Raw genomic sequence first — 25,754 nt, forward strand, 5'->3', positions numbered from 1 at the left:
ATTTGCCCTTGGATCTTTGCACTACACCTCTTCTCCTTGCTCCTTGCTTCTTCTCCTTCTTCAAACCTTCACAAAATGGCACAAAACACTTAGCTCACACAAGGGTGGATTAGGGTTCTTTCTCACAGTGTTCTCAGGGTGAGGGAGGCGAGAATGGGGCTATAATGTGACTTAAATAGTGGGCAACCCGGGGATTTAGGGTTTCACCCAGACGGATGGACTCGCCGAGTCAGGGATATGGACTCGCCGAGTCCCCGGCTCACTCGTCCTCGAAGTCTGCTACGGCTGAATCTACAAATAACTCTGGGTAGTGCTCCCTCATCTCCTCCTCAGCCTCCCACGTCCACTCAGACCCCTTCCGGTGCTGCCACTGCACCTTTACTAACTGAATTTCCTTGTTCCTCAAGGTCTTGGTCTTCCGGTCTAGAATTGCGACCGGTCTCTCAATATAATTCAGGCTGCTATCAACCTGAATATCCTCTAAGGGAACGACTGCTGACTCATCCACCAGACACTTTCTCAACTGAGACACATGGAAAGTGTTGTGGATCTGGCTAAGCTCCTCAGGAAGATCTAACCGATAAGCAACCCGACCCACCCGGGCCAAAACCCTGAAAGGACCAATAAATTTGGGGCCCAGCTTGCCCCTCTTCCGGAACCTGATGACACCCTTCCAAGGTGAGACTTTCAGAAGGACCATATCCCCCACCTGGAACTCCAAGTCCGAACGCCTCCTATCGGCGTAGCTCTTCTGCCGACTCTGAGCAGTCTGCAGTCTACTACGGACCTGCTGGATCAACTCGGTCGTCTTGAGCACCACCTCTGTGCTCCCAATGACTCGCTGACCGACCTCGACCCAACAAATCGGGGTCCTACACTTCCTCCCATACAGCATCTCAAAGGGAGGTCGATCAATACTCGCATGATAACTGTTGTTATACGAGAATTCCGCTAACGGAAGATACGTATCCCAACTGCCACCGAAATCTAGGACACATGCCCTAAGCATATCCTCGAGAGTCTGAATCGTCCTCTCGCTCTGCCCGTCTGTCTGAGGGTGGAAAGCGGTGCTGAAATGGAGACGAGTACCCATCTCGTCGTGGAACCGCTTCCAAAATCTGGATGTGAAACGGACATCTCGGTCTGACACCACCGATACCGGCACTCCATGACGTGCCACAATCTCACGCACATAGATATCGGCTAACTTCTCCGCCGATATACTCTCCTGGATCGGGACAAAATGGGCACTCTTCGTCAACCGATCCACTACTACCCATATCGAATCCACTCCACGTGTGGTCCGGGGAAGCTTGGTGACAAAATCCATGGTAATGTCCTCCCATTTCCACACGGGAATGTCTAACGGCTGCATCCCGCCGTGAGGCCTCTGGTGCTCCGCCTTGACCTTCTGGCAGGTCAGGCATCTCTCGACGTACCAGGCGACGTCCCGCTTCATGCAGGGCCACCAATAATCGGGTCAAAGATCTCGGTACATCTTCGTCGCCCCTGGGTGGATAGAAAACCGAGACTTATGAGCCTCATCCATCAACACTTGCTGTACTCCACCCCAGTACGGTACCCACACTCTCCCGTGAAGCGTCAACAAACCCCGACTGTCGTAATCAAATGAAGCTACTCGGCCCACGATCCTCTCACACTTCTGTCTCTCCTCCTTGAGACCCTCTACCTGAGCCTCCTTGATCCGCTCCAACAACGAAGTGATCACTGTCATCCTCAAACATAGATCCCTGATAGGGGCCGCCGACACCTTGCGGCTCAGGGCATCGGCCACCACATTGGCCTTCCCTGGATGGTATAGGATCTCACAGTCGTAATCCTTTAGCACATCCAACCACCTCCTCTGCCTCATATTCAGACTCGGCTGATCCATAAGATACCTCAAACTCTTGTGATCCGTGTATATAGTACAACGGACCCCATAAAGGTAATGCCTCCAAATCTTTAGGGCAAACACAACTGCCCCCAGCTCCAAATCATGGGTAGGATAATTAGCCTCGTGAGGCTTCAACTGTCTCGAGGCATAAGCTATCACATGGCCTCGCTGCATCAGAACTGCTCCCAAACCTGTGATCGAGGCATCACAATAGACTACAAAGTCCTCTACTCCCTCTGGCAAGGTAAGGATCGGAGCCTCGCACAATCTCTGCCTGAGGGTCTCGAATGCTGTCTGCTGCTCCGGACCCCAACGAAATACCACTGACTTCTTGGTCAGTCGGGTGAGCGGCACTGCTATCTTGGAGAAATCCTGAATAAATCTCCGATAATACCCTGCCAACCCTAGGAAGCTCCGAATCTCAGATGGAGACTTCGGGACCTCCCACTGCATCACGGCCTCTATCTTGGCCGGATCTACCAGAATACCCTTCTGGTTGACGAGGTGACCAAGGAACTGCACCTCGCGCAACCAGAACTCACATTTGGAGAACTTTGCGAAAAGTCTCTCCCTCCTCAAAACCTCCAGCACCTCCCGCAGGTGCTCCTCGTGCTGCTCCTGCGTCTTGGAATATACCAAGATGTCATCTATGAACACTATCACTGACCGATCCAGCATCGGCCTACACACGCGGTTCATGAGATCCATGAACGCGGCTGGAGCATTGGTGAGCCCAAATGGCATCACCACAAACTCGTAATGACCATACCTGGTCCTGAAAGCAGTCTTCTGTACATCCTCATCTCTAACCCGCATCTGATGATATCCGGAGCGTAGATCGATCTTGGAGAACCAAGACGCTCCCTGAAGCTGATCAAACAAATCATCTATCCTCGGGAGTGGGTAACAGTTCTTCACCGTTACCTTATTCAACTCCCGATAATCAATACACATACGATGCGACCCATCCTTCTTCCTCACAAACAGGATCGGCGCTCCCCAAGGCGAACTGCTCGGCCGAATGAAACCCTTGTCTAACAGCTCCTGCAGCTGTGTAGACAACTCCTGCATCTCAGGGGGAGCTAGTCGATACGGTGCCTTGGCTATCGGAGCCGCACCAGGGATGAGGTCGATCCTGAACTCAACCTGTCTCTCAGGAGGTATCCCCGGCAAATCCTCAGGAAACACGTCCGGGTAGTCTCGAACAATAGGAACATCATCAACTGTCGACTTGCCCTTCTCCCGGGCATCCAAAACGTAAGCTACAAAACCGGCGCAACCCTGCTGAACATAGCGCCTCGCCCTTGCGGCGGAACAAAAGGTCGGTCCTCGCTGTGGCCTCTCGCCCTGAATCACCAACTCTCCCCCACTGGGAGTGTGAACCCTCACTAGCTGAAGCTCACAATCAATCACCGCCCTATTGGGGCTTAGCCAATCCATACCCACAATAACCTTATTCCCTCGCAAGGGAATAGGTACCAGATCCACTGAAAACTGCTCATCAAATAACTGAAGAGAACACCCTCTGTGCACTCTGCCGACCCTCACGGTCCTATCATCTGCTATCTCAACCTCTAATGGACAATCCAGCTCCCCTGGAGCTCTACTGAATCTCTTGCTAAGCGCAAGTGATACGAATGATCGGGTAGCCCCCGAATCGAATAATACCAAAGCAGAAATGTCGTTCACAGAGAACGACCCTGAATAAAACATACAATCATAAGCAACATTTAATCGATAATAATAAAGAGATAAAGGGAAGATACATACCCGTCACCACATCAGGAGTCGCTCGCGCCTCCTCTGCTGTCATCTGAAACGCCCTACTCTTCGCCACTGGCGCATCAGCTCGGCCCTGCCGGCCATCTGTAATCCTCAAGGTAGCAGGGGCAGGTGCAGCCACCTTCCCCGCTGCAGCTAAACTCGGACACTGGGACTTTTTATGTCCCCTCTGATTGCACTGAAAGCAAATCAGATATGATGCTGCGACGGCAGTAGCAGGGGCCGTACAATCCCTACTCAAATGCCCAATTCGACCGCACTTGTAGCAGCCGGAACTCCCTGCCTTGCACGCTCCCTCGTGCAATCTCCCACACTTGCCACATCGACCGTGGCTCTGCTGACTCCTAGATCTGTGATCCGAAACCTTGGGCTTTTTGCCCGAACCGCCTGAACCCGAAATCGCCTCCGGTTTCCTTTTCTTCTCCATCTCGAGATCAATCTCCCTCTCCCGAGCCCTAGCAATCATATCTTCCAGCGTTTTACAGCTGGACCGGCTCACAAACTGGCGGATATCGCTCCGCAACATCTCATGATAACGGGCCTTCTTCATTTCCTCATCAGCTACATACTGAGGAACGAGAAGAGCCCTCTCCCTGAACTTGGCGGTGATCTCCGCCACTGTCTCTGTAGTCTAGGTGAGGTCCTGAAACTCCCTAGCTAGCTGTTGCACCTCAATGACCGGTGCAAACTCCGCCCTGAACCTGGTAGAGAAATCAGCCCAGGTCATGGCGTCCAATGCTGCATCATCCCCAATGGCATGTCCGACCTCCTCCCACCAATCCCGTGCCCTGTCCTTCAGAAGACAGGACGCCAATCTGACCTTGTCCCCCTCGGGACATCTGCTAGTACGGAAAGCGTTGGCCACATCCGCCAACCATCTGGTGCTCGCTATGGGGTCTCGCGCCCCATGATAGTCCGGAGCTCCACATGCCCTGAACTCCCTGAAAATAAGGGTGCGCGTCCTCATCATGGCCGCCACCTCGGCACGGAAGGTGCCCAATCTCTCATCCATCAGCTCTAGAATCCCCTCCTTGATCGAACCGAAGATCACAGGAGTCTGCTCTATAATGATGCGCGTAATCTCCGAAGAAAGGAACTCTCGGGTCTGCTCATCCATGCGCTCATCCCCCGAACCTGAACCTGATCCCTCCCCGGCACCTCCGCTGCCGGCTGCTGGTCTCGAACGCAGAACCACCATTCTGAAACACATCACAACTACATCAGAAAACAGAAATATCTTGAGGGATCATTGATACTACAACTAGCTTCCTGGTCTTGGCTCAGCCTTTCTTGATTCGAGTACGGATCCTCTGCTTCCAGTAGTACGGGCCCATACTACCTTCCACATCTATCCGTACTTTCTTCAAGAACTGCCCTGACTCCACCAAGTCACTTCTACTATTACTGATCTCTGCTACTCTCATCCTAGGCTTGCCCCAGGGAAACCTCAAACTCAACTCAACTAGTCCTCAGCTGCTGCAGGTCTCCTTATAATGCTAATTAACCATCACCTAAACACCATCACATGTGACGAAGATCAGATAATCCTTCAAGTAAAAGATCCGTCCCTATAACGGTTGGACTCAAACAAGAGCTGCGCAATAGGGCCAGTTCCAGCACTCTGGGATTATTCAACCCTGATCACATGTGGTGTAACGTGCTCACCTAATGGCTAACTTCCATCACTCAGAACTCCCATAAAGCACGAAGCAAGCAGCATTCGGAATAAGGAAACATACTCAGGCAAAACTATTCTCAAAACGAGAAACTGATCTAGCATACAGTGCTAAGCTCATACTATCAGGCATAACCTAAACAGGCTATCCTACTGCTGTCTACTCAATACTAGCATGCAATACTCATAAAGATGTAACACATAAAGCAGGCACATAAGGCATCCTCCTAGATCCTTAGTCTTATACTAGCATGTTGTTCTACTGAAACTGAAACTGAACAAATAACTTGTATGGGTAATTTGGGAGTACTTACTTGAGCTCGGCTGATCGCATGCACCACACCCTTATCTTGTTTAAAAATCTCTTTCTTTCTAAGTACTTTCAAAATTCTTTTAGAAAACATTTTCCTTTTTAAAAAAAAAATCTTTTTATTTCCCCCTTAGTTTGAGTTCAGATACACCCGGAAGTGTATCCGAATCCCTCAAACCAGGGCTCTGATACCAACTTGTAACGTCCCAAAAATACGACCCAAAAATTTCGTTTTTCTACATAACCAAAAACCATAATCTGAGTGTCATATCATAAACCATACATGATGTATCTCAAAATAATAATAAAAACACTATGCGGAAAACTGTATCATATCCATGTTATATAAAAATCAAGAACCAATCAACTCCCAGGATAAAAGCTGAAGCTGTGGTGTGTGCGATGCCATCATCCCGAGCTCCTCTCTCTACAAGCGGAAGTACCTGAAACCAAAACTGAAACTGTAAGCACGAAGCTTAGTGAGCTCCCCTAAACTACCACATACCATACAATACATATAAATCACATATTGGGCCTTGCCCACTGCATCAGACCAAGGTCTGGAACTAGCTGCATCGGACCGAAGTCCGGAACTGACCGGGACCTTGTCCCCTGCATCAGACCAGAGTCCGGAACTAACTGCATCAGACCGGAGTCCGGAACTAACTGCATCGGACCGAAGTCCGGAACTCACTGCATCGGACCGAAGTCCGGAACTAACTGCATCGGACCGAAGTCCGGAACACATAACACAAATATGCTTGAATCACAAAGACGTCAAGCCAGCTAGCTACTACATCAACTAAAGACCGTAACTACTGATATTACACGGGCCGGCATTGTGGCCGTAGACCCGTTCCTACTGAAGGGAGACTCACCTCGTGAACTGGCTGCTGAGTGAATAGCTCTGTGGGCTAACTGCTGCTGCTCCGGTATCTCCCCGGCTACAAGTCCATAAACATACTCAATCAAATACTAAACACTGCATTGGGTAAAATGACTCTTTTACCCCAGGTCAAAGTCAACTCTCAGACAAAGTCAACTCTCGGTCAAAGTCAACCCATAGTTGACCTGACTCGCCGAGTTGGGCCGCCAACTCGCCGAGTCCCTATTCTCACTCCTCGACTCAACTCGCTGCTACTCGTCGAGTATGGCATCGACTCGACGAGTACTCTCTCGATCCAAGAACTCAGACAATCTTCATCCGACTCGTCGAGTCCTATGAACAACTCGACGAGTTGTTCTTGAGCTTAAGAAGATTGCCTTGGACTCGCCGAGTTGTATGAACAACTCGCCGAGTCCCTCCATCACTGAGTCTACTCTCAACTCGCTGAGTCCACTCTCTAACTCACTGGATCCACTCGACACTGATAAAAATGAAGGAATCGGGGACTCGCGACCCAACTCGCCGAGTCGTTCTTCCCGACTCGCCGAGTTGCCGCCATGCAACTGATTTTTACTCGATTTTGTTTGAATCCAACACATACAATTGATAGATCTGAGTCCAATAAGCTGATTTACCACGTAAAGTTTCCAACTTTACGTGTACAACCTCATGAATAAGGGAAATAAGGCTAAAAGATGCACAAAGTGGGTAGATCTATGGTTAATATGCAAAGTAACTCCAAAAAGGCAGTAGATCTGGGCTCTACAACACCCAATCATTCAGATCTATAGATATCTCGACTTATTAAGGCATTCATGCAAACATAAGGCTTGGAACAAGCATCAACTAGATCCTAGGAGGGCTCTAATGGAGGTTTAAAGCATATAACAAGAGGGAAAGTCCGAAAATACCTCAAATAACTCAGATTTGCCCTTGGATCTTTGCACTACACCTCTTCTCCTTGCTCCTTGCTTCTTCTCCTTCTTCAAACCTTCACAAAATGGCACAAAACACTTAGCTCACACAAGGGTGGATTAGGGTTCTTTCTCACAGTGTTCTCAGGGTGAGGGAGGCGAGAATGGGGCTATAATGTGACTTAAATAGTGGGCAACCCAGGGATTTAGGGTTTCACCCAGACGGATGGACTCGCCGAGTCAGGGATATGGACTCGCCGAGTCCCCGGCTCACACGTGCTCGAAGTCGCGACCCTACTCGGCGAGTCAGGCTATGAACTCGCCGAGTCCCTCTTGCAAAACTTCAAAATAAATACCAAGGAATTACCATACCGGACACGGGTCGTTACATTATGATCTCATAAATCCCACTAGAAGGAGCTTAACTCGTCTAAAGGAACCTCCATAAGAGCTTCTTCTTCTTCTTCAAGGAAATCAACCACTATAACACACCAATACCACCAACAATGGATTCAAGGGTTCAAGAAGGCCGAATTTAGGGTTTTTCAGTGACTTGGGAGTGAAAGAGGCTGAGGATGGACGACCCTAGCCTCCTAATTCTGTTTTATACCCGATTTTCAGGGTTTAGGATCATCAGGCATGACTCACGCCGTGAGGTCTTATGCCTCACGTCGTGAGGTCTGAGAACACGGGTCAAACAGTCAAGGGTCCTACTCATGACATGACCACTATGGCTCACGTCGTGAGCCTCTTCCAATTGCAATTAAATTAAATTAATATTTTTAATACCTCAGAATTCGGATGTTACATGGACACTTATAGATTGTGTGACATCAATGTGGGATACATTACCATCCTTCATCTTCCCTTATTTCTCCTCCATTACCACACTATCGCCACCTCTTCACCCTTCATCTATTGTCCACCCTCTTTCGATTCCTGAAAAACACTACACCATGACGCCACCATCATTGCATCACCTAGTCCCCTACACCATGACTTCACCACCATCAAGAATAATCGTGATTTCAGATACTTGAATTTGCTAATTTAATGATGGACGAAACCCTATATCTATGATTCATGAATAATCTTTTGAAGCTTTTATCACCATTTAACCAATTAAAATTGATATTTCATTTGATGTTGTATGTTAATGAGATTGAATATGATTTTTTAGGTTTCTAGTTTGTATATTTTGTTTTTTCTCAAATTTGTTTATTACTGCATTGATTTTAATTTTGTGGTGATGTACGATAGAGGAAATGGCATCGGTGAACGGTGGTAGGATTGGGCGGATAGTCGGAATCGGACCGAATCGACCCAAATCTAAATAACCCCAAGACCGAATAGGGTTGATTAGAGGAACCAAAACCCATACTGTTTAACCTAATACAGATTTGGTTCGTTCCAGGTATTAATCAGTCTGGGTCAATTGTTACCCGAATAACTCGAATAACACTCACAATATGATTAACAGCTTAATATAACTGAAAAGAACCAAATAAATAGTATTATGATTCCATAACCTGAATAACAATTACAGTATGATTATAAACACTGTTTTTTATTACTTTTGTAGCTTATGCTTTCATAACAGAACTTTTATAGAAACAAATTTGTTGATTACAAATTTATTGTAAACACGAATTAACTATTCTTGAGATATAAGAATGTAAAATACAAACACTAAAATCTTGAGATATAGTTATGAAGCAATATATTAAACTCGAAACATTAAACCAAAAAAATCCATATATAAGTATATAAGTTAAACATTAAACATTCAACACTCAAAACTAAAATATGAATCTTAATTTTTTAACCATATCCTTTACCAAACACGAATTAACTATTTAGAAATATTGATTGGTTGTTTTCTCTTTCTCTTCCAAAGCTTTCACGACCTCATCGTCTTTAAAAATATCATCAATGTTGTCAACAATTAATGAAAGAGGAATAAGGAGCGATCGACTGAATTTCGGTGTAGCTAGGTAAATTAGTATTAAAAATAAATGACTCTTCAATTTTGGGTCGGGTATTTAGAACTGAATAAGCTCTTATTTAGGTAACCCGAACCAAAAACCCCGAGAACCGAATAATCCTAATATAAATATCCGAAACCCAAACCGAATTACTTCTTCGGGCCTAATTCGGTTCGGTTCGAGTTTTTGGTTCAAACGCTCATCCCTAGGTGTGTCCCTTAATTCTTAAAAATGGTTAACAAAATTTAAAAAAAAAAAAAAAGACAAGATAACAAGAAAACAAAACATGGATAAATTGGTCATTTTACATGTTAACAAAGGGTCGTTAAGGGTAAAAGTCAGAGAGTCTAAAGGCCATAAGGACCATTGAAATCATGAAGACCATCCGTAACAATTTTAAAAGGGATAATGACTTAAAAGGGTAATATATTTTTCAATTTTTACACATTTTGTCACTGATTTTTTTTTCGTCCATATTTGCCCCTTCAACTTGTTTAACTGTACGCATTTCAGTCCTTGTTACCGACTACTTCAGGTAAACAGGAATAAATGACTTGGTAGGGTAATATATTTTTCATTTTGTACATATTTAGTCCTTAATATTTTTTAGCACGTGTAGTCTTTAGTATTTTTTTTGTTGCAAAATAAGTTTTTGTTGTTTTTGTACACATTCAGTACTTATGAACGATTTATTTAGGTTTTTCTCACTGTATCCTATATAGGAAAATCATTAATGAGGTGTTCGAGGTTGTTCATGCTTATGGTCACTGCGACCTCGATTGCTTGGTGCTTAGGTCTTGTGTTCTGAATGTCGTAAATTCTTCATACGATCTTAGATTTTAATGAACTTTATATCCACGTATTTATATTTGAGTCTACTACAACTTTCGTTTAAATTACTCTTGTTAAAAAATAATATATTTTTATTTACGATTTTATTAAAAAAAAAAACGTTCATACATACATTCATAAAGAACGCATGTATATAAAAATCATAAGTAAAAATATATTACTTTTTAACGGGAGTAATCTAAAAGAAAGTTGAAGTAGACTTAAATACAAACGTGTGGATATAAAGATTGTTAAAAACTAAGATTTTAATGAAGAAGTTATTCCGTTCAAAACACAAGACCTAAACAATCAAACAACTTAGATTACTCATTATTAATGATTGAATGTTTAAAAACCTAAAGAAACCGGTTATAAAATATCATAATAAAACCTAAAGAAACCGGTTATAAAATATTGAATGTTTAAAAAACAACAATTTATTTTGCAAAAAAAAAATAATAAAGACTAAATTTGAAAAGAAATATTAAGGACTAAATTTGTATAAAGTGATAAATATATTTCTGTTAAGTCATTCAGACATAAAAACACAAGTTGAAGGGATAAATATAGACGAAAAAATCAATGAGCAAATAAAAATAAATAAATATATAATTTATTATGCATTTTAATATTTAGAACCAAAATACCACGAGTGCCAACCACATGACCAAACTGTAATTTACTAAAAAAAACCCAAAAACATGTAAACGAGGCATGTATTTTTTTTTTTTTTTCATTAAAGCATAAGAGTGGGCCCATGCAAAAGGTGGCGGCGCTTCCCATTGATTCTCCTGTATACCAATTGACTCTCCTACATACAAAATTACAAAGCTTCCAACAAACTCCCCAGTTTCAGAGATGATCGGAGAAGGGAAGGTGGTCTGTGTCACAGGTGCATCGGGATTCATAGCTTCATGGCTCGTCAACCTGTTGCTTCAACGTGGCTACACTGTTCATGCTACTGTCCGATCCCTCGGTTAGCCTCTCCTTCTCTCTAATTTTGACTTTTAATCTGCTATCATTTCAAAACATTCGGAACCTACATTTCTACCTTTTTAAGGATCAGATTCGTTGTTTATGCTATTTTCTGCTTTCGAATCCAATCCAAGTACTAGCTATAGCGAATAATTAATCAGAATCAGATTATTGATCTGCGACCAAAATTGACCCGTCTCTTATCCCTAATATTGTTTAAGAGGCATTCAGATCGTTGATTTGAATTCTAATTACTAAGTTTTATAATCAATCCGACTTTGCGTCAACTTGTTGACCTTTTTCATTCTTCAGATTTGTTTATGTTTGATATCTTCTGATAGCATTAGCTACTGTTCCATTGAAATATGGTGCAGATGATCCTAAAAAGACACAACACCTACTTGATTTTGATGGAGCCAAGGAAAGGCTTTCATTGTTTGAAGCTAGCTTGCTTGAAGAAGGATCTTTCGATTCTGCTGTTAAGGGTTGCCATTGTGTCTTTCATACAGCGTCTCCTATTATGTTTCCAGTTTCTGGCCAACAGGTTGTTTTTCCTTCTTTTTCTCTCAATTAACTTTCCCATATGTTATCAACACACAATTCCTGATTGTTTTTTTTTCTTAATTTCTATTAGGCACAAGTGCTAGATCCTGCCTTGAAGGGGACACTTAATGTTCTTAAATCAGCTGCAAAAGTTCCATCTCTCAAAAGAGTGGTCTTAACATCTTCCATAGCTGCAGTTGTGTGCGGTGTAAAACCTCTCGAGTCTGGTGTTTTGGTGGATGAAACCTGGTTTTCAGATCCGGAAACCTGTGAACAACAAGAGGTATATATATATATATATATATATATATATATATATATATATATATATATATATATATATATATATATATATATATATATATATATATATAAATTGTTTTTTAAACTTTAACTTCTTTATTAATCAAATACTATTTTGTATTTTACAGTTATGGTATCCCCTTTCGAAGACACTGGCTGAGAATGCTGCAGTAGAATTTGCTAAAAATAAAGGTCTCGAGTTGGTGGTTATAAATCCCGGGTTTGTCATCGGCCCTATTTTACAACCAACTCTCAACATCTCTTCTGAGGGCTTTATCGGTTTAATTGAAACTGGTAATTGTCTTCAACAACTAATATTCATATGTATGATTGATCGATTCATAGTCTAAATTTTTATGTTGTGCAAGGTGTTGAATGATGTATTATGTTATTATGTATATGCAGGAAAGGAAATATTCCCAGATGGAATTTATGCACTTGTTGATGTGAGAAATGTTGCTAACGCTCATATTTTAGCATTTGAGAACCCCCAAGCAAATGGAAGATACTTAATAGTTGCAGATGTATATCACTCTTCAGATATCATGAAGATCATAAACCAAAACTATCCTGCTCTTGTCTCTTCTGAAAGGTAGGGGTGTTTTTAACATTATATGGACCCCAAAAAATTCCAAATCTGGAATACTTATTTTTTTATTTAAATTTTGACAGGTTTAAAGACAGCAAATATGTTGGGACACCACCTTTCGTTGCATCAAGAACAAAGGCAGAAAGTTTAGGCGTTAAGTTTACTACAGTTGAGGAAAGCATCAAGGACACTGTTGAAAGCCTAAAAGAGAAGAAGTTCTTAAGCTTCTAAAACACAAGATGATGTTCATGGATTTGTTGCAATAATCATATGAACAATGTATTGTATTATACTGTTTTCAACTCTGTTATAAACGAAATACAATGATCCTGTTACACAAATTATCAAAAAAAAACTGGACCACATGGTTATGAGTGTATGACGTTTTAAAATCTACATCTTGATATACATATAGTTTTTTTTTTCACTTTATGACAACACTTTAACTCATCCATAACTTCAAAACTCTATCTCTACCAACCGATGCAACTTTCTCTTTCTCACCATGAGGACTCCAATCCACGGCAAAAACCTAAAAACATATGGAAAAGAAAAATACTACTTTCTTATTTGAGTTTTTGGATTATTATCTTTTTTCCTGATGCATCTTCCATTTATCTTCAAGTAAAACAAAACAAAAAAGGAAATAAAAACAAACCTTATCTGCATGACCTGGAAGATCTTGCTTCAATTTCTTTCCCTCACATCCCAAACGTAAAAAACATATGTAAAACATCATAACTATTTATCATGTAAAAGAAGAAAATGAAAAAGAAAACACTTGATTTTGCCTTGAGGGTAGTCCTTGCTACTGTAAACTAACAAAAGAGAAGTAAGGTTTTTATATTGACATAATCAGTGTTACAAAAAAGAAAGCTAGAGAAAACAATATAAATAAAGAGAAAAATGGACTAAGGTTTGCTAAAGGGCTAAACAAGGTCCAAACACAAAATGAACCCAAACAATCTATTAGGCTAATAGCTACCACTCAAAAGAAGTCTACTTTCAGCAGCAGACCAATTGCACCAAATCCGTACAATGTGTGAGAAGCTAAACGAAGATAATATTGTCAAATTCATATAGTATAAGTTGAATAAAATTTAAACCTTATTTGTTAAACACAAGATCTTCGTGTAGTGGCGAGACTATGCACATTGGTGGGTCCCTCACCCACCTATTTTTTTTATATATAATTCGTGTAGTGGCGAGGCTATGCACATCGGTGGGTCCCCTCACCCACCTATTTTTTTATAAAACCATGTAGTTTAATATTCTAGACCGCCATTGCCCACGTGACCTTTCGTTTGATACCATCTAAGATATATGTGTAGTCCAAAATTGTCTCTATAAAAAAAATCATTATGAAGAGAATGGAGACTTCATCATATATAGATACTTATAAGATAGTGTGGCACCAATGTGGGATACTCAAACAGTAACATCCTTCATCTTCACTTCTTTCTCCTCCATTACCATACTGTCGACGCCTCTTCGCCCTTCATCTATGTTGTCCACCCTCTCCTGATTCTTGAAAAACACTACACCACGCCACCATGATCGCTTCACCTAGTCTCGTACACCATGACACCACCATCATCCCACTCCTGCCACCCCATCAAGAATAATTGTGATTCTAGATAACTGTATTTGCTAAATTAATGATCGACAAAACCCTAGAATTTATGATTCATGAATAATCTTTTAATTTGAAGCTTATGTCACCATTTAACCGATTGAAATTGTTGTTTCTTTTGATGTTGTAGGTTAATGATTTGGAATATGATTTTTTAGGTTTCTAGTTTTTAACGTATGTTTTGTTTTGTCTTAAATATGTTTTATTATTGCTTTGATTTTAATTTTGTGGCGGTATACAATGGAGGAAGTGGCGCCGTTGAATGGTGGCGGGGTTGAGCGACGAATCACGGTGGGTAGTGTATCCCTTAATTCTTAAAAATTGTTAATAAAATTTAAAAAGCACAAGACATAAAGATAAAACATGGATAAATTTGTCATTTTATATGTTAACGGAGGACCATTAACAGTAAAAGTCAGAGCCTATAAGGACCATTGAAACCACGAGGACGATCATAACAATTTTAAAATTTAGAACAAACTTGCAGATGAAGCATCCACCATGGTGAGTTCAATGAGAGAGTTGAATTAGGTGTTAAGTTTAGTTGTCATTCAATAGATGAAACTCTACCATAGTGAGATGTCACATTGGCATTCAATGAATTTGAAGTTCAATGACCATTGAACTTTTCAATGGGAAAAATGAAAGTTTTTTAACGTTAAATACATGCTATAAATTAGCTTTTGTAACTTTCTATTGAACTTTGTAGAGTTGAATGCATTGTAGGAAAAAATTGATTGAGTTGTATGGAATATAGAAAAATGACGTGGCAATCCATTGCACTCTATAAAATTCAATGCATTATGAAAAGTGCGAACCACACAACTAAACTGCCATTTACTAAAAAAACCACCAAAAACATGTCAAATGAGGCATGTATTTTTTTCCTTTTTTGTTTTTTTCATTAAGGCCCATGCTAAAGGTGGCGGCACTTTCCATTGATTCTCCTATATATACCAATTGATTCTCCAATATACAAAATTACAAAGTGTCCCTCTCTTCGTAGTCCAACAAACTCCCCGGTTTCAGAGAGATGATCGGAGAAGGTAAGGTAGTCTGTGTTACAGGAGCTTCGGGATTCATAGCTTCATGGCTCGTCAAGCTCTTGCTTCAGCGTGGCTACACTGTTCATGCTACTGTCCGCTCCCTTGGTTAGCTTCTCCTGCTCAACTAATTTTGACTTTTAATCTGCTATCATTTCAAAACCTTAGGAACCTACATTTCTACCTTCTGTACGGATGAAAAATTCGTTGTTTATGCTATTTTCTGCATTCGAATCCAATCCAGCTACTGGCTTTATTGAATAATTAATTAGAATCAGATTGTTATTGTGTGACCAAAATTGACCCATCTCTTATCCCTGTTAGTGTTTAAGAGGTATTCAGATTGTTGATTTGAGGTCTACGTAGTGAGTTTTGTAATCAATATTCCGACGGACTTTGCATCAACTGGTTGACCTTTTTCATTCTTGAGATTTGTTTATGTTTGATTTGTTCTGATTCCATTGAAATGTGGTGCAGATGATCCTAAAAAGACAAAACACCTACTGGATTTTGATGGAGCTATGGAAAGGCTTTCTTTGTTTGAAGCTAGCTTGCTTGAAGAAGGATCTTTCGAATCTGCTGTTAATGGTTGTCAATGTGTCTTCCATACAGCGTCACCTATTATGTTTCCAGTTTCTGGCCAACAGGTTGCTTTTCCTTCTTTTGCTCTCAATTAACTTTCCCATATTTTATCAACACAAATATGATACAATTCCTGATTGTTTTTTTTCTTAATTTCTATTAGGCTCGAGTGCTAGATCCTGCAGTGAAGGGGACACTTAATGTTCTTAAATCAGCTGCAAAAGTTCCATCTCTCAAAAGAGTGGTCTTGACATCTTCCATAGCTGCAGTTCTATTTGGTGCAAAACCTCCTGAGTTTGGTGCTGTGGCGGATGAAACCTGGTTTTCAGATCCTGAAACTTGTGAACAAAGAGAGGCATAATTGTTTTAAGCCTTTATTGTGTAGTTAGGGTCTCATTTCTTTATTAATCAAATACTATTTTTGTATTTTACAGTTATGGTATCCCCTTTCGAAGACACTGGCTGAGAATGCTGCAGTAGAATTTGCTAAAAATAAAGGTCTCGAGTTGGTGGTTATAAATCCCGGGTTTGTCATCGGCCCTATTTTACAACCAACTCTCAACATCTCTTCTGAGGGCTTTATCGGTTTAATTGAAAATGGTAATTGTCTCCCACAACAAAAAAAATTCATATGCATGATTGATCGATTCATGGTCTAATTTTTTATGTTGTGGAAGGTGTCGAATGATGTATTATGTATTATATGCAGGAACGGAATTTCTCCCATATGGAATTTATCAACTTGTTGATGTGAGAGATGTTGCTAATGCTCATATTTTAGCATTTGAGAACCCCCAAGCAAATGGAAGATACATTATGGCTGCAGATGTATATCACTCTTCAGATATCATGAAGATCATAAACCAAAACTATCCCGCTTTTGACTATTCTGAAAGGTAATTAAGTTATAACCTATTATTAGGTTCATTTTAACTTTATATATATGAACCCAAAAAAGGCAAAATCTGAAATACTTGTTTCTTTATTTAAATTTTGACAGGTATAAAGACAGCAAGTATGTTGGGACACCAAATTACTTTGTATCGAGAACAAAGGCAGAAAGTTTAGGCGTTAAGTTTACTACAGTTGAGGAAAGCATCAAGGACACTGTTGAAAGCCTAAAAGAGAAGAAGTTTCTAAGCTTCTAAAACACCGGATGATGTTTTCTAGATTTGTTTGAAGTTACCACATGAACAATGTCAATATTGTACGGTGTCTACTGTTTTCGACCCTGTTATAAAAAATAAAAAATAAATACAGTGATCATGTTACACATATTATCAAAAAACGGAACCACATGGTTTGTCACACTTGGAAACTACCTAAATTATGCAAAATTCAAAATACCACTGCCCAAATTTGCAGTTTAGGAGTGTATAGATGATGCTTTAAAATCTGCATCTTGATATGTATAGCATCGTACTCCTATGGGAGCTGATCCGTACACAACAAGATTTATCCATACACAACAAATTTTAATAAATAGACAATTTTAACCTTTTCTCTATTTAACCAAATTTTACACTTTACCCCTTGCTGTGAAGCCACAAAGATGTACAGTAAACGATCAAAAAACTAGAACTTCATTCCAAATAAGTTCACATTGATGTTTGGATTTGAAGACTGGATATAAATTAGAAAATTTGATAACCATAGACTGATACAATATTGTGCAAGAAACTATACAAAATTAGAACATTGATATTATACAGGGACGATCACAAAATAGAATCATGATTAAGCAATTATAAATCAATTCATGATTATATAGGAAATGATTTCAAATCAGTTCACAGTTCCAAATTCGTGCTTTTGCAAACTAGATAAGAGACGCATTGAGGTTGCAATTGTACTGGAACGATCAGAAAATTGAATCCATAATTAATCAAATCAAAATCAGTTCATGATTTTAGAAGAAAAGATTGTAAATTAGTTCACAATTCCAACTTAGTGCTTTTGCAAATAAGATAAGAGACACACTGATACAGGGAAACGGTCAAAATTAGAAACAAAATCGCAATTGTAACGAAAATTAGCGCGTACCTATGAAGCAAGCCTGAAGCAGTTGATGAACGACGGCAGTGGGATAAGCCGGAGGCTACAGAGACGATGAAGCAAGCCGGAGGCGGCAACAAGGTGAAGCAAGCAGTGGACGATGATTGAATTGAATCCGTATCTTATCGTGATCGTGGGAATGGGTTATACGTAGGGAAGGGTTTTAGAGTAGAAGGGTAAAAAATGTAAAATAATGAAAGGGTATAATTGTCCATTCGCATAAATTTGTTGTGCTTTGCAAAATCTTGTTGTGTATTTTCCTATTTATCATGTTACTAGATACTAAAAAAAGAAAAGAAAACATGAGGGTAGAGTCATTACTACCACTCAAGAGAAGTCTAATGTGGGCAAATCAACTTCACCAAAGCCCTATAAAATTTGTGAGAAGCTACCCTGGGTAAATAACATTAAATTTAAAGAAATTAAATTGCTTCCTATTTTTTATGTCTCTTCCTATCCAATAAAATTATGACAAGTGTCATCATTCTATATTTTTTTAACTAACTCATTAAGGCTATATTAGGAATATATCAATTACAATTAAATTGAATGATGATTTGTCATAATTTTAGTGGGTAGGAATAATTGTAGGCATAAAAGGTAGGAGGTAATTTAATTTCTCTTAAATTTATATTATTAAAAATTGAAAGAAAATCTAAACCTTATTTGATAAACGGGGTCCACGTGACCCCAAAAGGCGGCAGCAAACGCTCATGTAACTCCATTCCATAACTTGACACGCTTAATCCATAGCCAATCAGGTGAAAAGTAAACATGGTTTTAAATATTTTCAATTCAAAAATCATGACTAGACTCGCAAATGTTTTATTTTCAATGGGCAAATTGTGATACCGTATAAGATATATGTATAGTCAAAGATTGTCTCTATAAAAGAGTCATATGAAGATAATGGAGACTCTATCATATAGAAACACTTATAAGAGTGTGTGGCACCAATGTAGGATACATTAACAATACATCCTTCATCTTCCCTTCTTTCTTCTCCATTACCATACTGTCGACACCTCTTCGACCCTCAGCTATGTTTTCCACCCTCTCTCGATTCTTGAAAAACACTACACCACGGCACCATCATGATCGCCTCACCTAGTCCCCTATACCATGACACCACCACCATCACACTTTCGTTGCCCCATCAAGAACAATTGTGATTTCAGATAATTGCATTTGCTAAATTAATGATCGACAAAACCCTAGAATTTATGATTCATGAATAATCTTTTGAAGCTTATGTCACCATTTAACCGTTTAAAATTGATGTTTCTTTTGATGTTGTAGGTTAATGATTTTGAATATGATTTTTTAGGTTTTCTAGTTTTGAATGTATGTTTTGTTTTTGTCTTAAATTTGTTTATTACCGCTTTGATTTAATTTTGTGGTGGTGTATGATGGAGGAAGTGGCACCTTTGTACAGTGACGTGGTTGTCCAACTAATGAGTGGTGGGTGGTGTATCCCTTAATTCTTAAAAATGGTTAACAAATTTAAAAATGACAAGATAACAAAAAGACAAAACATGTCTAAATTGGTCACTTTATATGTTAAGGGAGGGTCATTGACGGTAAAAGTCAAAGCCTATAAAGACCATTGAAACCACCTACCAATTTTAAAATTTAGATAAAAAAAATTGCCGATTAGTGCAAAACACATGACCAAACTATAACTTACTCAAAAAAATAAAAAATAAAAAAGAACTCCAAAAACATGTAAAATGAGCCATGTATATTTTATTTCATTAAGGCCCATGCTAAAAGGTGGCGGCACTTCCCTCTGATTCTCCTATATACAAATTTACAAAACGTCACGCTCTTCATCTGCTCAAGTGTCGGACAAACTCCTCGGTTTCAGAGAGATGATCGGAGAAGGGAAGGTGGTCTGTGTCACAGGTGCATCGGGATTCATAGCTTCATGGCTCGTCAACCTGTTGCTTCAACGTGGCTACACTGTTCATGCTACTGTCCGATCCCTCGGTTAGCCTCTCCTTCTCTCTAATTTTGACTTTTAATCTGCTATCATTTCAAAACATTCAGAACAGGCCCGGTTTTAAGGGAGTTCAAGAGGTGCAGCCGCACAGGCCCCCAAAAAAATAAGGAGTTTTAATTAAATTATATATTTAATAATTAAATATATATGAAACTCTTCGAAATTTTCCGTAAAATGTGTATAGCGCAACTGGCAAAAGCGTTTTTCCTTTTCAACCAAGCGATAATCTGTTCGACTCATATTCACGACATTTTGATTTTTAAAATTCAAATTACAGTTTTGACCCTTACTTTATGCTATATATTTCATAATCAACCCTTACTTATGTTTAGCAAATCAGTTTTTAAAAGTTATATAATTAACCCTTGAACTTTTTATAAAATTCCATATGTTTCTTTTTAATTAATTTGTTTACTTTTAAGTTTTCCATAACGACAATTCACCGTCTTAAGTTTGTTTACCTTATATATTAAAAATTATATTTAGGGCCTCATTTTTTTTAGCACATGGCCTTTAAAATCTCCGAGCCGGCCCTGATTCAGAACATAAATTTCTACCTTCTTTAGGGATCAAAAATTCGTTGTTTATGCTATTTTCTGTGTTGGAATCCAATCAAACTACTAGCTTTATTGTATAATTAATCAGAATCAGATTGTTGATCTGGGACCAAAATTGACCCGTCTTTTAAACCAAATAGTGTTTAAGAGGTATTCAGATTGTTGATTTGAAGTCTACGTAGTAAGTTTAACAATCAATCATCAACTGTTTGACCTTTTTCATTCTTGAGATGTGTTTATGTTTGATATCTTCTGATAGCTGATGTTCCGTTGAAATGTGGTGCAGATGATCCAAAGAAGACAAAACACCTACTTGATTTTGATGGAGCTAAGGAAAGGCTTTCTTTGTTTGAAGCTAGCTTGCTTGAAGAAGGATCTTACGAATCTGCTGTTAATGGTTGTCAATGTGTCTTCCATACAGCGTCACCTATTATGTTTCCAGTTTCTGGCCAACAGGTCGCTTTTCCTTCTTTTGCTCTCAATTAACTTTCCCATATCTTATCAACACAAATATTATACAATTCCTGATTGTTTTTTTTCTTAATTTCTATTAGGCACAATTGCTAGATCCTGCAGTGAAGGGGACACTTAATGTTCTTAAATCTGCTGCAAAAGTTCCATCTCTCAAAAGAGTGGTCTTAACATCTTCCATAGCTGCAGTTCTATATGGTGTAAAACCTCCAGACTTTGGTGCTGTGGTGGATGAAACCTGGTTTTCAGATCCTGAAACTTGTGAACAAAAAGAGGTATAATTGTTTTTAAAACTTTTAACTTCTTTATTAATCAAATACTATTTTATATATTACAGTTATGGTATCCCCTTGCAAAGACCCTGGCTGAGAATGCTGCAGTAGAATTTTCTAAAAAGAATGGTCTCGAGTTGGTGGTTATAAATCCCGGGTTTGTCATCGGCCCTATTTTACAACCAACTCTCAACATCACTTCTGAGGGATTTATTCGTTTAATTGAAACCGGTAATTTTTTTCTACAACTAGTATTCATATACATGATTGATGGATTCATGGTCTAAATTTTTATGTTGTGCAAGGTGTTGAATGATGTATTATACATATGCAGGAAAGGAAATATTCCCAGATGGAATTTATAGACTTGTTGATGTGAGAGATGTTGCTAATGCTCATATTTTAGCATTTGAGAACCCCCAAGCAAATGGAAGATACTTATTAGTAGCAAACATATATCACTCTTCAGATATCATGAAGATCATAAACCAAAACTATCCTTCTCTTGACTATTCTGAAAGGTAGGTATTTATAACCTATTTTTAGCTTATTTTTAACTTTATATGGACCCAACAAAACGCAAAATCTGGAATATATTTTTTTTATTTAATTTTTGACAGGTATAAAGATAGCAAGTATGTTGGGACACCACCTTTCTTTGTATCGAGAACAAAGGCAGAAAGTTTAGGCGTTAAGTTTACTACAGTTGAGGAAAGCATCAAGGACACTGTTGAAAGCCTAAAAGAGAAGAAGTTTCTAAGCTTCTAAAACACCGGATGATGTTTTCTAGATTTGTTTGAAGTTACCAAATGAACAATGTATTATATCGTGTCTACTGTTTTCAACTCTGTTATAAATAAAAAATACAATGATCATGTTACACAAATTATCAAAATAAAACTGAACCACATGGTTTGTCACACTTGGAAACCACCTAAATTATGCAAAACTCATAATACCAGTGTATATATGATGCTTTAAAATCTACATATCTTGATATACATAAAGCTTTCTTAACTTTATGACACTTTAACCCATCCATAACTTCAAAACTCTATCCCTACCACCCGATGCAACTTTCTCACCATCTGGACTCCAATCCACAGCAAAAACCTAAAACATATACAAAATAAAAATATTACTTTTTTTTAATCATCTTTTTTTTCTGATACATCTTCCATGAGAAAAGAACTAAAAACAAACCTCATCTGCATGACCTGGAAGATCTTGTTTCAACTTCTTTTCCCTCACATCCCAAACCTAAAAAACATATGTACAATAACATCATAACTATTTTAACTATTTATTTTGTTACTAGAGTCTAAAAAAGAAAAAACTTGATTTTACCTTGAGGGTGGAGTCCTTGCTACCACTCAAGAGAAGTCTACTGTCAGCAGACCAACTGCACCAAAAGCCATATACAATTTGTGAGAAGCTAAACGGGGAAAATTATATTAAATTTAATATTTATATAAAAGTGAAAGAAAACGTAAACCTTATTTGATAAACGGGACCCACATGACCCCGAAAGGCAGCAACAAACGTCCCTGTAACCCCATTCCATAACTTGACAGACTTGTCAAATGAAGCACTTGCAATCCATAGTCCATCAGGTGAAAAGTAAACATGGTTTACCAGCTGTAAATATTTTCAATTCAAAAATCTTGATTCATTTTGCTAACAATATAGGCATTGTACTTTATTTGTTGCAAATTGCTAATTATGGTTATAAAGAAATGTAATATGTTATTATGAGTAAATAATTGTAAAACTAGTACCTGTTGATGACCTGTCATTCGAGTTTTGGGACGCTTGTCTTTAGAAGGTTCCCAGAGGAACATAGTGAAATCATCACTACCTGAAACTAACCTCTCAGGAGCATCACCCTTCATCTTGTTGTATCTTTCTAAAGCTGCCTGTTATATTAAGAATAAAAAAAAAATTCAATTCTCATACCAATAAATGACTACTAAAAACACAAGAACAAAAAAAGGAGCAACAATTTACCTCTTTCATCTCTTCTGGAGATGAATACTGTTTACGTGTATGATCAAAAGCTCCAGTCCGTAAAACATACTCAGTACTTAATGCCAATGAATTCACCCAATGTCCATGACCCTATAATATATATATATATATATATATATATATATATATATATATATATATATATACATTTACAGATTAATACATGTAATCATATATGATTGAACACGAATTAGTTAGCTTGTGTCATTGTGTGGTTATTACTTATTAATTATTATACCTTCAACTCACGAATCAATTTTCCTTGAGTTGTTTCCCATACTTTGATTGTACAATCTTGAGATCTGTATCATGTAAAATGTTGTTCACTTTTTTAATTACCATTTATTGGTATAATTTTAATTTGAAACAAGATACAAATTATGATATATGTATATATATAAATAGTTAAATACCCTGTGTATATGACTCCATCTCCACCCCATTTTACACAAGTGACTGCAAGAGTATGACCACTTAGAATAATAACAGTTTTCCTCAATGTAGCATCCCAAATTCGTGCATCACCATCTTTGCTGGAGGTGACAAAGCGGCGACATGGCGATCTGAGGTGTACTGGTTCCCAGGATATACCAGTAATCCATTTCTTGTGGCCCTGAAAGTTTATGTATTAATGTGAGATGAGAGCATATAAAATAATCAAATAACAAGATTGGGGGATGGATAAAGAGAGGATTTAATTACAGTAAGCAGATTGCCAGAAGCTTTTCCTGTCCGTGGGTCCCAGATTTGGATTTCTCCAGACTTGCTTCCACTTACTAAATGTTTACCATCTGGTGACCATGCAACACAGAGAACCCAGTTCTTGTGCCCTGAATAGATATGTAAAAATATAACAATTTGTTTGGTTTTTGTGATTATGAAGTTATGATAAAAACCATCATCTTCATTACATGGAACTTGAGTTTGTAAATGTTCTTTTTGTATCTTTAAAGAAAGTAAATTTTTTATACTGGTTTCTAACCTGTACAGGTGAACATAGGCGTTTGGGTATTCAAGTCCCAGAGGCGAACAGTTGTGTCACCTGAACCACTAGCCAGCTGTTGTCCATCAGGGCTAAAAACAACTGAAAGTACAGCCTCTGTATGACCTGCAAACACAAAATTTGAAGAAATGAAATAAAAACAATGTATTAGGGGTGTATTTGATGGGGATAAAAGAAACGCATTGAGGTGGAATTCATCTTCAAAAGATAGCCACCAATTGAAATTTATTAGCAAAGTGTTGGAAAGGTACCCGCAATTGTAGAAGAACATCGATTAACTGGACGAATGCGGAAGACTGCTTGTGGTTGATACACTATTGTGACTACCTTCTCCACAGAAACTGAAGGAAGTAGAAATAACATTTCATGAGTCAGCAACAGTGCATATAACATTCAAGACGATATTATACTTGAATTTCTAGGGGTTCTTTTTACCTTTTTTCTTCTGCAAATAATCTCCTAGTTGTATAACAAGCTCTTGATCGGATATATAAAAGGCGTATGGCAGCTTTTCCTCCTGAAACAACCAGAAAAGGATTTACAGCCTTGGGGAGATACCAATTCCAAAGCTACGCATTTAAACCGAACTTTTAGTTGAAGAAATACAATAAATCGTAAATAAGAAGGGTTTACATTGTTGAGCAACTTGTTAACCATCTGTTGAAGCTCCTTAGGGCCAACGCTTTGGGGAAGATACATGGAAGCACCGAGCGGCGTTCCCTCCGGGTCAGCTAATTGACACATGACGTTGTTAGTCAACTCCCTTGATTCTTCTGCTACTTCCACCTCCATTTTTCTAGGTTTTCAGAGCTGATTGAAATCCGCTTTTGATACGATGGAGGTGAGCGAGAAAAATGATACGATTTAGGGTTTTGGCGGGGTTTAGAGCAGGACGGACGTCACTCACGAACATAATTTTAGGTCAAAAAACTTGATATACATAATTTCCCCTTCAAATTTGTGTGGTGGGTTGGTTCTCCAAACAAGTATCACTTTCATTTTTTTTTCTTTAAATATTTAATAAAAAATAAGATAAAATATTGTTTCATTTCCGATCTAATTTTATTTTTTAACCTTAGGGTAAGACTCATGTATTATATAAGTTTACTAGGTGTGAAACTCGTGTATTACATGAGTTTATTAATAGAAAGTTTTGATAACCACAAAGACTATGTTCATAAAAAAATAATAATTAAGTTTGTGACCTTTTGGTAAACCGTATGGACTATTTATGTAATTTTGTCTTAATTAATCTATATTAATAAAATTAATTAATATGAATTCACAAATGGAATGTATTATCTACATTAATATACATATACATTAATTAACTAGGTGTGAGACCCATGTATTACATGGGTTTATTTAAAAAAAATTAAATATAAAATTTTAATAATTTGAAAACTTTAAATTTATAA

At 38.7% G+C, this 25,754-nt stretch overlaps 4 protein-coding genes and 1 long non-coding RNA gene across 5 annotated transcripts; 3 read left to right on the top strand and 2 right to left on the bottom strand.

Annotated features, from left to right (window-relative positions):
- The first annotated feature begins 11,082 nt into the window (after positions 1-11,082).
- Positions 11,083-13,117, top strand: LOC145101497 (phenylacetaldehyde reductase-like). The gene is made up of 6 exons (XM_079038709.1): positions 11,083-11,256; positions 11,630-11,799; positions 11,890-12,081; positions 12,230-12,395; positions 12,507-12,693; positions 12,774-13,117. The coding sequence occupies exons 1-6, from the start codon at positions 11,139-11,141 to the stop codon at positions 12,919-12,921; spliced, it is 981 nt and encodes a 326-aa protein (XP_078894835.1). The 5' UTR covers positions 11,083-11,138; the 3' UTR covers positions 12,922-13,117.
- Positions 13,118-15,297: 2,180 nt separating this feature from the next.
- LOC145101499 (phenylacetaldehyde reductase-like) lies at positions 15,298-17,225 on the top strand. The gene is made up of 6 exons (XM_079038711.1): positions 15,298-15,474; positions 15,844-16,013; positions 16,112-16,303; positions 16,383-16,548; positions 16,658-16,844; positions 16,949-17,225. Exons 1-6 carry the CDS (start codon positions 15,357-15,359, stop codon positions 17,094-17,096), a joined length of 981 nt encoding a protein of 326 aa, XP_078894837.1. The 5' UTR covers positions 15,298-15,356; the 3' UTR covers positions 17,097-17,225.
- LOC145101502 (uncharacterized) lies at positions 16,913-18,226 on the bottom strand. Its single transcript, XR_013705691.1, has 2 exons — positions 17,992-18,226; positions 16,913-17,927 (listed from the first exon to the last, which is right to left on the bottom strand). It is a non-coding gene; the product is annotated as an uncharacterized LOC145101502 (long non-coding RNA).
- A 1,588-nt stretch (positions 18,227-19,814) lies between these two features.
- Positions 19,815-22,191, top strand: LOC145101500 (phenylacetaldehyde reductase-like). The gene is made up of 6 exons (XM_079038712.1): positions 19,815-19,992; positions 20,849-21,018; positions 21,117-21,308; positions 21,371-21,536; positions 21,640-21,826; positions 21,926-22,191. Exons 1-6 carry the CDS (start codon positions 19,875-19,877, stop codon positions 22,071-22,073), a joined length of 981 nt encoding a protein of 326 aa, XP_078894838.1. The 5' UTR covers positions 19,815-19,874; the 3' UTR covers positions 22,074-22,191.
- LOC145101495 (WD-40 repeat family protein / notchless protein) lies at positions 22,127-25,265 on the bottom strand. Its single transcript, XM_079038707.1, has 13 exons — positions 24,970-25,265; positions 24,772-24,853; positions 24,588-24,677; positions 24,316-24,441; positions 24,036-24,163; positions 23,747-23,946; positions 23,572-23,635; positions 23,313-23,423; positions 23,084-23,221; positions 22,801-22,943; positions 22,653-22,707; positions 22,509-22,565; positions 22,127-22,418 (listed from the first exon to the last, which is right to left on the bottom strand). Exons 1-13 carry the CDS (start codon positions 25,126-25,128, stop codon positions 22,335-22,337), a joined length of 1,437 nt encoding a protein of 478 aa, XP_078894833.1. The 5' UTR covers positions 25,129-25,265; the 3' UTR covers positions 22,127-22,334.
- Between the last annotated feature and the right edge of the window lie 489 nt (positions 25,266-25,754).

Source organism: Lactuca serriola, chromosome 4, assembly GCF_051521515.1.
Source record: "Lactuca serriola cultivar US96UC23 chromosome 4, Lser_US96UC23_V15, whole genome shotgun sequence".
In the NCBI taxonomy this organism is placed as follows: domain Eukaryota; kingdom Viridiplantae; phylum Streptophyta; class Magnoliopsida; order Asterales; family Asteraceae; genus Lactuca; species Lactuca serriola.

Bases quoted from the DNA above. Each gene is read 5' to 3' on its own strand.
- LOC145101497 (XM_079038709.1), top strand. From the start codon at position 11,139: ATGATCGGAGAAGGGAAGGTGGTCTGTGTCACAGGTGCATCGGGATTC. The intron at 11,257-11,629 runs GTTAGCCTCTCC...AATATGGTGCAG, and splicing joins TGCTACTGTCCGATCCCTCG to ATGATCCTAAAAAGACACAA. The intron at 12,694-12,773 runs GTAGGGGTGTTT...AAATTTTGACAG, and splicing joins GCTCTTGTCTCTTCTGAAAG to GTTTAAAGACAGCAAATATG.
- LOC145101499 (XM_079038711.1), top strand. From the start codon at position 15,357: ATGATCGGAGAAGGTAAGGTAGTCTGTGTTACAGGAGCTTCGGGATTC. The intron at 16,014-16,111 runs GTTGCTTTTCCT...AATTTCTATTAG, and splicing joins TTCCAGTTTCTGGCCAACAG to GCTCGAGTGCTAGATCCTGC. The intron at 16,845-16,948 runs GTAATTAAGTTA...AAATTTTGACAG, and splicing joins GCTTTTGACTATTCTGAAAG to GTATAAAGACAGCAAGTATG.
- LOC145101500 (XM_079038712.1), top strand. From the start codon at position 19,875: ATGATCGGAGAAGGGAAGGTGGTCTGTGTCACAGGTGCATCGGGATTC. The intron at 21,309-21,370 runs GTATAATTGTTT...TATATATTACAG, and splicing joins AAACTTGTGAACAAAAAGAG to TTATGGTATCCCCTTGCAAA. The intron at 21,537-21,639 runs GTAATTTTTTTC...ATACATATGCAG, and splicing joins TATTCGTTTAATTGAAACCG to GAAAGGAAATATTCCCAGAT.
- LOC145101495 (XM_079038707.1), bottom strand. From the start codon at position 25,128: ATGGAGGTGGAAGTAGCAGAAGAATCAAGGGAGTTGACTAACAACGTC. The intron at 23,636-23,746 runs GTATTTAACTAT...TACATGATACAG, and splicing joins GATGGAGTCATATACACAGG to ATCTCAAGATTGTACAATCA. The intron at 22,419-22,508 runs GTTTGTTTTTAG...TATATGTTTTAG, and splicing joins TTCCAGGTCATGCAGATGAG to GTTTTTGCTGTGGATTGGAG.